Source organism: Periophthalmus magnuspinnatus, chromosome 15, assembly GCF_009829125.3.
Source record: "Periophthalmus magnuspinnatus isolate fPerMag1 chromosome 15, fPerMag1.2.pri, whole genome shotgun sequence".
In the NCBI taxonomy this organism is placed as follows: Eukaryota; Metazoa; Chordata; class Actinopteri; order Gobiiformes; family Gobiidae; genus Periophthalmus; species Periophthalmus magnuspinnatus.
In genome coordinates, this window is record NC_047140.1 from 22,198,275 (window position 1) to 22,211,174 (window position 12,900).

Genomic DNA, 12,900 nt, shown 5'->3' on the forward strand with positions numbered 1-12,900 from the left:
GTACATTTGGGGCACACTGCACCAGTTTAAATGGAAACGTATTGACCCAGGCTGTGTCTTACTGCTTCAGTGGAAACAAAACTGAATCCCCTGTCTGTCTCTTAAACCAAAGCTTTGAATCAATTAATCAAAGCTGTGGATTTGCGTTAACAATCTCATTATCCAATCTCCTTAAATGAATCTAACTAATGTCAAAGACCTCTTGGGTATTTAAAGGGCCAGCTACACTCACCTTTACCTCTCAACCGTCTCCCCTCTCCCCGTGGGTCAGGGTAGATTCAGTCAGGGAACCAACTAGAGAAATCAGTTTATACACAGTGTTTCTCATTGTCTTAACTGTTGTGGTGTGTCCTTTAGCCCTTTATCCAAGGCACAGGGCTGTTCTCTGCATTGTCTGTTGTGTGTGCTGTTGTGAATCTTCCACTTCTCCTCATTTGACCCTCTGCCCTTCGCTTCTGTGGGAACTATGTTGACTATGATTTGTGTGGTGGTTGGTGTAATATTGTTTCTTCATTGTAAAGGTTTGTCTTTTCTCATATTACCACTGCTTTCTTTGCTCTCGAGGCTAATTATGTGTCCGGTGAAGTGGAGAAATCTGGGTGGTGTGAAAAGCTTAGATGTGCTTTACAAATGGCTTACATTGTGAAGTGAATAATGATAAAATCCCCTTTTCTGTGCCTGCTTTTTAGATACGATGAATGGGTCAAAGCAGACAAGATTTTACGTCCAGCAAATAAGAATGTAACCAAAATAAAGCATCGCAGGAAAATAAAGGTAACACAGTTCGGAGAAAGACTCTTTAAAGCGATTGGACTTGATGTACTGATTGTGGTTTTACAAACAGAACAAGGGCGAGAGGGAACGGGACAGACTGGAGCGGCTCAATCAAAGGGAGGGTCTGGGCTTGAGTCGTGGCCCTCGATCCAAATGTCTGAGTCAGGACATCTTTTCCAAAATGGACGATGGCGAGGACAGAGTGAATCAGCAGTCTGCAGCCAAGGCCATAGAAATAACATCTATCCTCAATGGGCTGCAAGGTAATGAGTACTTAACTATACTGATGTGGAGGGACTATTGGTTTGTGCTGTGAATAAAAGACTTTGTTTCTTTACAGCATCAGAAATGTCGACAGACGAGAGTGAGCACGAGGAAGAGGAGGCAGGACGCCCAGAGGAGGAGCGGCCAGGACGGGGCAGGAAGGGCCCAGCAGAGCCCTGTCCCACAGCAGACCGCTGGGAGTCAGGAACCACTCCTGAGGGCACCAAACCCACCCCTGGTCCAGGCAAGTCCCAGGACGCTGTGGGGTCAGAGGTCACTGACACTGTGAAGAGGAGGAACCAGACTGATACTGAGCCAGAGGTGAGCGGCAGGAAGAGGAAGTCCGACGGGGCATTGGATCGAACCCCCAAAAGTCACACTAAAGCCAAGACCCGCAGCACAAGGAGCGCGGACTGGCTCCCCGGGACGTCCCCCCGCAAACAGGACAGACCTGTCCCAGGGGGGGATAGCAGCAGCTCAGAGGACGAGAACACAGACGCCCAGGCAGAGAGCAGTGAGCGCGGTCGTCCCAAAACCAAAGGCCCTCCCTCAAAGAAGTACAACGGTATGAAGGAGAAGAACAAAGCGCGACAGTCGGGCTTCTGGGAGATCCCAGAGAAGAGGACCAAAACATCTCCGAGCTCAGAGGAGCGTCCCGCTGTGCGCTCTAAGGGCCAAAAGGACGTGTGGTCCAGTATCCAGGCCCAGTGGCCCAAAAAGACTCTCAAAGAGCTGTTCTCTGACTCGGACACAGAGGCAGCCAGCCCCCCTCCACCCCCTGACACGTCCTGTTTGGATGATACCCAGGACCCAGAGGGTGGTCCGGAGGATGAGGTGTCAGAGGAACAGATGGACCTGGACAAACCGGAGTTTCCAAGCAGCGGCAGTAACTCTGTCCTGAACACGCCCCCCTCCACCCCGGGCTCGCCTTCAGGAGGCGGCAGTGCGGTGGAGGACTCAGGACCGCCTCAGCCCCCCTCACCTCGCCCCCTCACTCCACCCGCCTTGCCCCAGGAGCCTGCCTCTGCTCCACTTCCCCCTGGTGCCCCCACAGAGGAGGGTCCGGGCCGCAGTGAGTCCGATAGCAGCACTGTGGAGGTGGAGAGTCTGGGTGGAGAACAGGACCTGCCTCAAGACGAGGGGGCAGCCTCACCCTCCAAACCCTTCGACCCCAGTCTGTCCTGTAACAGCAGCAGCAGCTGCAGCCTGGAGCTGAGCAGCAGCAGCCAGCAGGAGAGTGAGCAGAAACCCAAAGGTAAGAGCATCTCATTTTCAGAACGAGTGTGATTCTTCGGTCTGTCACAGTCTCTAAACGCTTCATTTTTAGCACCAGTGAGTCAGAAACGGCAAAAAGACTCTCAGCCTGGAGCCTCAAAGAAACACAAGCCAAACCGAAAGAGCCTCGGCGTGCCTCCCAAAAAGAACAGGAAAACAGGTAACATTTGATCGCCCACTCTCCTCCCATCTCAGGCCATGGAATAGACCTCATTACATGTCTTCTGGTGGCATGGCACTGCCACGATTCTGGTGCAGAGCACTACATGCTTAGACAAATTTCTGTCATGGGAGACAGTAAAGGACTGTCTTATTCACCTCACTGCAGTGTTATTATTGGTACAGTAAACAATGTGATGAATGTGTAACTTTGATAATTGTTCTGTATTCTTCTCATCTGCAGCCAACAGTAGTGACAGTGAGGACCAGTGTGTTACTGAAGCCAAACCAACCGCCTCCAAAAATCCTATATCAGACGTGAAGGCCGCAGTTTCACCGAAGTGTCCTGGGCGTTCTCCCCCTTCCAGCCATAAGTATCACAAGCAGGGTGACAGTGACCACTCCCACCACCAGAGGGAGCACCATCACCACGGGAGATCACCACGGGTCTACAAGTGGAGCTTCCAGATGTGTAAGTGAAATTATATAGTTTAAGGTTTGCAAATTTGAAAGTATTATAATATAGCCACAATACTATAGTTTATTATGTTTTTATCTTGTTTGGGTTAGGGTTGGATAGTTTAAAAAAAAAGTTAAAACATGTTTTGTTATTCAATTGTATCCAATAATGCACCTGAACTGTAGATACCTATGGCAGTTTAGTTGTGCTGGTCGACATGGAAGCAAAAACTATGTTAAATAATTTAATCTGATAATATAAGCATGTGATATACAGCATAGTATTGCTTGTGTAGATGTGTTAATTGAAAAGGCACAAGCCAATGATATTTGATTTCCATTTGGTCTCATAATTTGATGAATTATTTAAATATCTACTATTATATTGGTCTCCTTTATTAACAAGGCCCAACTGACAATCTACTTTAATAGTGAGTATAAATATGAAAGAACAGAACATACTGGTGTCTAAACTTTTTGTATTCTGTGTTTGTAGCTGATCTGGAGAAGATGAGCAGTCTGGAGAGGATTTCGTTTCTTCAGGAGAAACTGCAGGACATTAGGAACCACTACCTCTCGCTCAAATCTGAGGTGGCCTCCATTGACCGACGGAGGAAACGCATGAAGAAGAAAGAACGGGAAAGTAAGTCTCTAACACCTTCCACTGACTGTAACCTGGAGGTTTAAAAAATAATCACTATATTATAAACTTCACAGGTACATTGTTGTATTGGTGAGCAAGAAGGAAGTCAATTAGGCCTGCAACTACTGATTATTTTAGTAGTTGACTAAAACAATTATCTATTTTGTACATGAAGATTTTTAAAATACATTTTAACCAAATAAAGGTTGAAATATTGTGAATGAAGGCTGAAGAGAGAGAATGAAGAGAGAGAATATTTAATTTCAATAGTCGACTAGTTACAATTATTTCGATTAATTGTTGCAGAATTAAACTCAAACATGATGTTCATCCATTGATCACGTCTGTTGTTCCAGGTGCTGTGGCGGCATGCTCTTCCTCCTCCTCTTCCTCATCTCCTTCCTCCAGCTCACTCACAGCAGCGGTGATGCTAACGTTAGCAGACCCGCCCGTGTCCTCCTCATCCTCTCAAACTTCTGGGGTCTCAGTGGAGTGTAGGTGACAGGACGTTCCACACCGGAGACACTGCACTTAAGCACTTAACCAGCACCCAACAAAACTGACAAGTACAAGCTGTAACTACTGGGGCACAAAAACCAGACCAGAGACAAAAAACATTAAACAAGCACTATTTTCTATTGACAACTGTTTCTTGGCAAGCTAATGGCACTTAAGTGCACTTTTATGAAGATTGTGTATGGGATTCAATTTGTCAAAAAATACCAATTTGTTTTTTCACTCTCCGTAATTAAACATTTATAAGAATTGTTTTTTTCAAGCAATAATTTGATTTGATAAAATTGTAGAGGTAAGGGATGTGCTCTGTGCTCACATAGGGGGCTGGTGCTCTCCTTTTATTATTGGCATCAGGGGCAACCCCAGTGTAACAAAGCCACGTTCCTCTGTCCACTCATTGAAAAAACCTCTCCTGTGGTTCAACTTTTAATGGCCAAAGTACAGGACTGTGCTCCTGTATTCTCCCATTGAGTCTTATCATTGTTTATGAATAGGATTTCAAACCATCGCACACCCACAAAGTGAATATTAGGAATGAAACTGTAGTGCCTTCTTGTTCTTGTTCATGGGGCACTTTGAGAAAGGACGGCACTTTTCCAAATCAGAGGGTTTCCTGGACAAATGTCTCTTACAAAGACTGAAGAATGCTGTATGAATGAGGCTATATTTAACTATACTGAATTTAAACAAACTGGATCGTCTGTAATCGACTACTGAAGACTCATGACTTGGGTAAAGCTGCAGTACAAATGTGCAAAGTTCAATGCATTCGTCTCATAACTCCAGGGTTTTTGGTGTGTGGTTGTCAATGGCACTTGTGTGTAGATTTGTTTTAAATGTAGTCGTATCACATGAGTTTTATGAATGGCCATTATGTTAAGAGCCGCTAGACAACATCACGAATTGTCAGGTAATTCTGCTATAGGCACTTATACAGATCGTATATATTGTTGGAATGGTTGGCATTTTCAGAAAATTCATAGATTGAGGATTCTGTAACAACCACATTTCAATTAACCATAACAAATGTCATCAAATCTATATCATCTTATTTAATTATGTTTTCATCTCAAGTCCAATTGTCTCTTTATTTTCAAAGAGGAATTGGTAACATTTCAACTGGATCATTGTAGCTTCAAAACACAACACGACATTAACTCCATAAAATAAAATGCACTGTGTTACCAAAACAACATTAACTTTATTATAAATCATCATTACACAGTACAGTACCAGTTTCAGTTTTCCCCATATATTATCTTATTACCACATTTCCAATCCATTCTTCAGTCTTCTTTTCATCAGTCAGTCCCTACCAAAAATCTGGTCTTGGCACATACATAGAGAGACCCCAGAGTAGAGTTAATGTAAAATGTGCATTTATATCAAAAAGTGATGTACGTGTGTACATCTCTGAAGACATCTCCAGTGTTTCCTATGTACAGACTCCCTACTGTATGATACTGCCCCGAAGTAATGTTTTTTGTTCGGCACTTGTATGTAATTGTATGCTTTTGTTATACATTTGTATATTGAGAAGTGTTTTGAGTCAAGCTATTTAATATCTTGCACTGTTAATAACATGTACTTTTCTGTAAAGACAGTTTTACGGTTTTAACTGTAGTTTAAGTGTAAATACAGAGGGTTACCGCATGTTTGTCCAGTTTTTCTTAATACGTTGGTTCATTTACTTTTCCGTCTTTTCCATAGTTTTGTTCCCTTAAAGTTTAGGTTTTGCATTTGTTCTGTTTTCTGCTTGTAAGAAGAATGTTTTGGTTGGGCTAACCTATTTTCTGACATGTACATGGCCTGAAAAGTTGTATGACGCTGTAAATGGAGAATGGTCTGATGCTACGTTTAAGTGAAAGTAAAGGAGCTTTTTGGACAATGCTTAATAGTATTTATTAGGCTCATCTCATGATGGTCATGTGTAATTTATTGTAAAAATGTAAGCAAAGCAGAAGCTTCTGTTTGAATAAAATGCCATAGTTTGTGAAGTATCGTGTGTGCCTGCAGGTTTAATCTCTCAACCATAGACTGTACAACCAACATTGAAGCTTTTAGAAGATATTGTCCTAAAAATACACAAAATGGTGTAATGATGCTACTGCTGCAACCAACAATTATTTTAATCGTTAACTAGTTTTTATTATACACTGCTGTTTTTAAATGCGTTTTAAACTAAATAAAGGCTGAAATATGGTGATCGAGTGCTTCTAGAGAATATTTACGAATTAAGTAATTGTTGCAGCCCTAAATGATGCATTCACAGCAACTTTGTGTTTATCCATTTATGAACATTTTAACATACATTTTACAGTTTTATACTGACATATTTTCAAAGTGCAAATTTAAAAAAGTTGAAGCAAAGCGAACAGGAAATAAGTCATGTCTCTGTGGTCACGTACTTCCGGCCTCGCGCCTCTAGCCGTTTCGCGTTAGCTTTAGCCTTTAGCTCGTAGCCTGTAGCTCATGAGTAGTTTCAGTTATGATGAGCGGTAGGACGAGTGCGATTGTCGCCGGGGTATGTGGGGTCGTATTTGTTGCGTATTGTGTATACTTTGACAGAAAGCGACGGAGTGATCCAAACTTCAAGCAAAAACTACGTGAACGTGAGTAGCTAGCGTTATTCTACACAGAGAAGGAAGAGAGCTGAGCATTAGCCAGGTGTATAGCAGTAACATGTTAGCGCTACAATGATCAAGGACGACTATATAAATACGATTTTTACATTACATGCAAATTACCTTATCATCGCATTATCAGTACATGATTTATTGCGTAATATGGTCGAAGAAAGGGTGTAAATCTTGAATAGCAGCCACATGCTATTAGCTCAATGCTAATTTCAATCACATGTGTGTCACGGTTACTTAATTCTCACAAAGCCACATTATGTACAATTTCTGTCACAGGGCGAAGAAAACAGAAATGTTCCGCGGAGAGGTCTGGACTGGCAAAGGTATGTAAACTCAAGACGTGTTTTAATGAGTATGTAGTGATTTATAGTTACTTAACACTACAACGTTGTCTTTGACTTTGGAGCTCCCAGACCTGAAAGACGCTGAAGCTGTTCAGAAGTTCTTCCTGGAGGAGATCCAGCTCGGAGAAGAGCTGCTGTCACAAGGTCAGCTGGATTAAATGTGTTTAGTTTGGCGGTATAAAAAACAAAAACACTTTTAATTGTCTACTTGGGTTTGTTCTCTTGTGATTTCTGGGTCAGGGGTCAGACACATGTTTATGACTAAAAGTGTAATCCAGTATCATAACTTGGCTCCAAACAAATTAAATTAATAAAATGTTTATTTTAACAAATGTATTAATTTTAACTAAGTGTCATGAGGTTTGGATGTGTGTAAATATCAGGGGTGAAAGTATATGTGTGTCTGACCTCAGACGGGTGTGCGTTGTTGTATGTTACAAGTATAGTTAAGTAAAGAGAAGTGCTGAACACACAGGTGACCAGCTGGGAGCAAGATGAGCCAGTCTGAGCTTCTGGCATGCCCAAACATTTAAAGTTGCAATCCATTGAACCCTTGACACAAGCAGTAGGATTACACTAAACTCCACCACACACCACCTACACACAAAATAATAATGTCACACAGCAGTACATCTAAAGGATGGGGCCTGTGACATTAAGGATTGTTCAGGGTGGAATGCATGTGGCTCACCACAATCTCAATCAAAAATGTGCATATAATTTCACATTAATTATGATCAAAGTACAAGAAATGCCCAGTCATGTATATGGTGGTCTTAAAATATTGCCATGCAGTCTGAATATTGAATTTAACTACTCCTGGCATCCTTGAAAACCCCTCAGTCACTTCAATAGTCCCTGGGACAAGAAAGGATGCAACAGTAAACTTGGAACTCCAAAGCTGAGAGTAAATACCATGGCTCTTTGCTATTTCACCTCCAAGACATGTATTACTTATTCTTATTTTCTGTGTATTGTTTATCATAAGTCTTCCCTACCTTCCTGTATGTATACACGCCTTCTGTCCATATACTCACTGTAACTTGCTCTCCTAGGTGAATTTGAGAAGGGTGTAGACCACCTGACCAATGCCATCGCAGTATGTGGCCAGCCACAGCAGCTCCTCCAGGTCCTTCAGCAGACCCTGCCCCCTCCAGTCTTCCAGATGCTGCTCACAAAGCTCCCCAGCATCAGCCAGGTGTGTTTACCTATGTTTAATACTTTTTATATACACTATACAAAGCATCCTTGAAAACCCCCCAGTGTCTCCTGTCTGCCTCTGGGACAAGAAAGGGTGCAACAAAAGATGTAGGATTCCAAAGCTTGGAGGCATGACAGTTGCTCTCGGCGATTTCACCCCTATGACAATATTTTCAATTCAATATTATGTCCTTATTTTTTAATTGAATGTGTAGTGCCCTGTTGAAATTCCTTCGTATTAATTAATTAGTAACTTTTGAATTTGTGATGTCTGTTTATTGTGTGAAGTCCAGGGAAAATAAGTTGGAAGATTTTTAGAAATGGGGAATATGTGTATTGCATATTGTTTTTCAAAGAGAAATTTCAAACACTTTGTACAGGCTTAGCCGCTAGCCATACTTTCTTGTTTTCTCATCACTTAGTTCATTACATCATGTCTGCTGAAATGTATGAAAAATCTAAGATTATTTGGGAAATTTAAAAGTTGGACTCTGTGTAATGTTTGTTGTTTGTTTTGCAGCGTATCATCAGCGCCCAGTCTTTATCAGAAGATGACGTTGAATGATGAGAGATAGTGTTATAAATATTCCATAAAGGGATTTTAGACCTTTCTGAATGAGTACTGTTAAGTTCACTACTGTGACTGAGGTGGACTTAACCAGCCCAGTTTTGGACAAGTCCTCATCTGACGCTTCACTCCGGACTTCATAACATTTAGACACTTTGGGGATGGTTTCACAGTCCCCACAATCCAACAAAAGATCTAACTTGCCACCTTCAATTTATTTATTTTGTACTAAAAATTAATCATGACTTGGGAAACATAATGAAACTCTGATATGGTGAACTGTAGTTTGTGTTTAAGAGCTCACTTGTTGTTCATGCGTTACTTTGTTAAATGTTATTTTTATAACCAATAGTCTCTTGCATATCTACTCATGGTGAAAACATGAAATAAAACATGTACAAACCCAACTATAACTTGTTCATTTTCACCAGCAGGGGGCAGTAGTATTGCATGGAATATATCAACACTTGTGCTGCTTTCAAGTGTGGAGAACTCTGGTAATGGCAAACTGTACAGTGTATGGCACAAGGATAAGACCCAAGGTGTCTCAATCCAGCAATAAACATATTTTAAAAATACAGAAAATGTGTTCTATTTAATTTATTGCCCATGGCGGGGTTAGAGTGAGCACCTGTCCCTCTTTGGGTCGTCCTGCACTGCCATTTAGGACCCTGTTGCACAGCTCACTTCTTTATATAGGATGTCTGACTTTCATTGATGTCACTAAATACATATACTGCATAGTATAAAAAGTCAGATTGACAGAAAATATTTTTTTCTTGCAAGGAAATCAAGACTTGGGGTGTAATGGCATTCAGAGTTGTAATATGTTGGCACCAAGTCCAGTCTCTTGTATAATGTGTTGTAATATTGTATTGTGTAATTGCAGTTTTTCTGTATATGCCATTTTCCTTTTTTCACTCCAGTCCATACGTCAAAGCATGCAATTCTATACATAGTGAAAATGATTTAGAATGGTTTTATGAGTGCCAGTGCAAAGTAGAGCAGCTTGAATAGGGAAAAGGGAGTAAGTTTGGTCTGAAAGTGTGTCTCTTGGAAGACAAATAGAGCTGTAATTATTTTTATCCTGTCTGCAGCTGTTTTTCTAAAGGTCTCTACGGCCCAACTGGGGAAAAAAAAAGAAACGCCTTGGTGGTTGTTGCCAGGAAACAGGAGCACTGGGCGAATAGTTTTTCTACATTTGGAGTGAAAAATGAAAATTGAACGGTGGCCCAGAAATGTCGAGTGAGGACTAAATGGAGGACAGTGTACCATTTTTCCAGTTATGTGCTCATTTAGAAAGAAAGGGGGAGTCTAGCCTGCTGTACTATGTCTCGGTGGTAATATGTCCGGTGGGGGAGAGGAGGAGGAGGAGGAGAATACAGAATAGTACCATCCCAGATTAAGCTGGTCCTTGAACTAAACTGTGGACCATTGGCCTGGTTCTATTATGTGAGTGCATAGTTGATGCCAGTGGGGCCAGAGCAGGGCAGACTGGGTCACTGGAACAGGTCTCAAACTGGTCTGGTTTATAGGGTTTAGACCAGGAAAAGTCTTAAGGTATTTGTTTTTTATTTACCATTGTTAAAGCTGCACTCTGTAACATTTCTGGTGGGGGGTCTGCCACTAAGGAGGTGTTACTTTTTGATGCAATGTCCCACATTATGGCATTAAATGCATCAAACCCATATTGCATTTGTTCAATTGGTGTTTCTATTGCTCAAAAACACTTTTAAAAACATGTATTCTTACTGTGAGTGGGATCACCTCTCCACAGATCTGACCTGAAACCTAGTAGCAACATTTGCTTGTTTCCATGGAGACAGCCAAGTTTAATGCTACATTGTGGAACATTCCAGACAAAGTAATATAATCTTTATGGAGACAAACGAGTGGCAGGCCCAAATGTGTACCTTTTAATAATGACTTACATGAGAGAACTTATATGAAACTTAGAAGTTGGTGCTTTGCTGAATGGAGCAAATCTCTGGCTAATCCAAGATTCAATAGAGTGGATTACTTCACCATCACGACTAACATCGAGAAGTAATCACACATTATTTAGGTATAAGTGAAATGCATATGTATTTGTCTTTATTATCTAGTCATGCATCATATGTGGACCATGCATATACCTATATTCAACTATATATACTCAAACGAAATAGGTGGATATATAGGTGTTTAGAGTTTAATGGCATGCCAAAAAAATAAATAAAAATACTACAGTGCTTCTCTCACCAGTGGAGTTTATACTAGAAAGTTTAGACCTATCATTAATATGCAAGCCAAATGGCCATAACCCTCTTTGAAGATGACACAGCAGAAGTATTAGTTTTAATCACATTCACCTCCTGTGTTCTTGATAATGGGAAGCGTAATAATAGAAACAAAACAGCGTTAACAACTGGTCTTTTAAATTAATGTCATTACTTTAATTGCACTCCTGCTACGTTTGAGCTTCATCAAATGCAGTATGAGTCAGCTTCTTGTGGCTGAATTTAGCACCAAGACACGTGACCTTTTGGTATCTTTGCAGTAGGGGGCACTGTTGCTCCGGGGTAAACAATGCGTAAAGGACAAGGAGTGAATGGTTGGAAGCACACGTCTGACAGCAATAACAATGGTGGTGGTGCCTGCAGCAAATACGAAAATCCACGTGCTCCTGAGGGTCGCTTTTTAACGGTTTCTAATCTTTTTTGGTAATAATGTGTGAACCCTGTTTCTTTATTAGACTTTCAGGAAATAGCCTGTTATTGGAGCCAACACCATGGTCCCAGGACACAGAGCAGGGGCTTGATCTGCCAGTGTAATCTGTTTGCATGGATCTCTGTCAAATGTTCAGGGACTGTTATAATGACTCTGTGTTGAAATCATTATTGAAAATCTTGTCAACAGAAATTATGCACAAAAGTAATTGGATCTGCAAGATATTAGAACAACAACAGGACAATGCACTGTAAGAACTACTTTTGTTATACAATATAATGGTAATAAGAAGATGGACAAGATTATATTGTCTTTACCAACCAGATTCCATTTAAAAGCACCATGATCCGGCTATTTCTTCTACAGTGAATGCTCATTTTACATCAAACGACCACATTAGTGTATGAGGGGGAAGTGTCTTGCTCATGGACACAAGGGTAATATATACAGGATCAAGCTGGAAGTGAACCACTGACTCATGGGCATATTAGTCAATCTTTAAACAAGTCATACATTGCACTGTTTCTTATATCATATTTCATCATTGTTTCCTCTTTATAGGTGCCATTTTGAGGACTTTTGACCATTCTATTGTTCTAATTTTTCATTACTCTGAAACCGATGGATAGGCAACGTAATGTGCACACAATAAACATCAATTGGAAATAATAAAATAAGTTTGTGGCTTTTGTAATATCTGATTTAATGCAATGTTACGTCTGGTTGGCTGTTACTGTATTTTAATTACTACTGTCCAAAATGTTCACAGAATAAATTTAGAAAAACAATAATATTAAAACCAAATGACAAAGCTTTGAACCAGGCTTCATTGTGTCTGACAAATCTTGCTGTACATGCTATAAACACAGATTGTATGTCTAGAGCGGGATGAGAGTGTTCTATAGGAGCAGCTGTGTTTGGGAGTTGAAAGAGGACAGAAATAGCTCTGTTATAAGTGGTTGCTATGGCAGCTCCACGTAGCTGCAGCCCCGCTCTGCACCAGTCTCCACAATCTCCTCTTTCCTCTTTCTGTCCTGGTCATTACGGGCAGAAATGTCCCAGTGTTTGTTTTCGGAAATATGCTACTCAACTATAGTTTTTTTGTAAATTGGGGGAAATTAACCAAAATGAAGTAGCGCAGGTCTAAACTTGGGATCAAATAGGCCTACAGGTTAACAGAAATGCTAAATTTAAGCTGAAACCGAAACCAAGTCCATACAAGATGACCAACCATTTGCATATTAGTAATTTGAAAATCAGTGCCATGTGTGGAATAAATGTTGCGCACACTTAGTTGGCTTTATGCTCAGTTAAGAACCTATTTGAAACTCAGGACTTCACTGGTTGAAA

At 41.0% G+C, this 12,900-nt stretch overlaps 2 protein-coding genes and 1 non-coding gene across 4 annotated transcripts in view; all 3 read left to right on the forward strand.

Annotated features, from left to right (window-relative positions):
* Window positions 1-6,087, forward strand: part of arid4b (AT-rich interaction domain 4B) — a 57,294-nt gene extending 51,207 nt beyond the window's left edge. For both annotated transcript variants that reach the window (XM_033979124.2, XM_033979123.2), the window contains 7 exons: window positions 690-774; window positions 845-1,037; window positions 1,115-2,293; window positions 2,366-2,473; window positions 2,717-2,944; window positions 3,428-3,574; window positions 3,931-6,087. In XM_033979124.2, the coding sequence (XP_033835015.1) occupies window positions 690-774; window positions 845-1,037; window positions 1,115-2,293; window positions 2,366-2,473; window positions 2,717-2,944; window positions 3,428-3,574; window positions 3,931-4,076 (2,086 nt within the window). In that variant the 3' untranslated portion in view covers window positions 4,077-6,087. The remainder of the gene's footprint in view (window positions 1-689; window positions 775-844; window positions 1,038-1,114; window positions 2,294-2,365; window positions 2,474-2,716; window positions 2,945-3,427; window positions 3,575-3,930) is intronic.
* A 419-nt stretch (window positions 6,088-6,506) lies between these two features.
* tomm20a (translocase of outer mitochondrial membrane 20) lies at window positions 6,507-9,248 on the forward strand. Its single transcript, XM_033979125.2, has 5 exons — window positions 6,507-6,702; window positions 7,006-7,052; window positions 7,136-7,217; window positions 8,129-8,271; window positions 8,794-9,248. Exons 1-5 carry the CDS (start codon window positions 6,579-6,581, stop codon window positions 8,836-8,838), a joined length of 441 nt encoding a protein of 146 aa, XP_033835016.1. The 5' UTR covers window positions 6,507-6,578; the 3' UTR covers window positions 8,839-9,248.
* On the forward strand, window positions 7,894-8,022 carry LOC117383082 (small nucleolar RNA SNORA14). The gene has a single exon (XR_004542394.1). It is a non-coding gene; the product is annotated as a small nucleolar RNA SNORA14 (small nucleolar RNA).
* Window positions 9,249-12,900: the final 3,652 nt, after the last annotated feature.

What these genes read in the sequence shown, in the direction of transcription:
- tomm20a (XM_033979125.2), top strand. Translation starts at nt 6,579, where the DNA reads ATGATGAGCGGTAGGACGAGTGCGATTGTCGCCGGGGTATGTGGGGTC. An exon ending in CAAGCAAAAACTACGTGAAC is followed by an intron (nt 6,703 to 7,005) that starts GTGAGTAGCTAG and finishes TTTCTGTCACAG; the next exon opens with GGCGAAGAAAACAGAAATGT. An exon ending in AGAAGAGCTGCTGTCACAAG is followed by an intron (nt 7,218 to 8,128) that starts GTCAGCTGGATT and finishes TTGCTCTCCTAG; the next exon opens with GTGAATTTGAGAAGGGTGTA.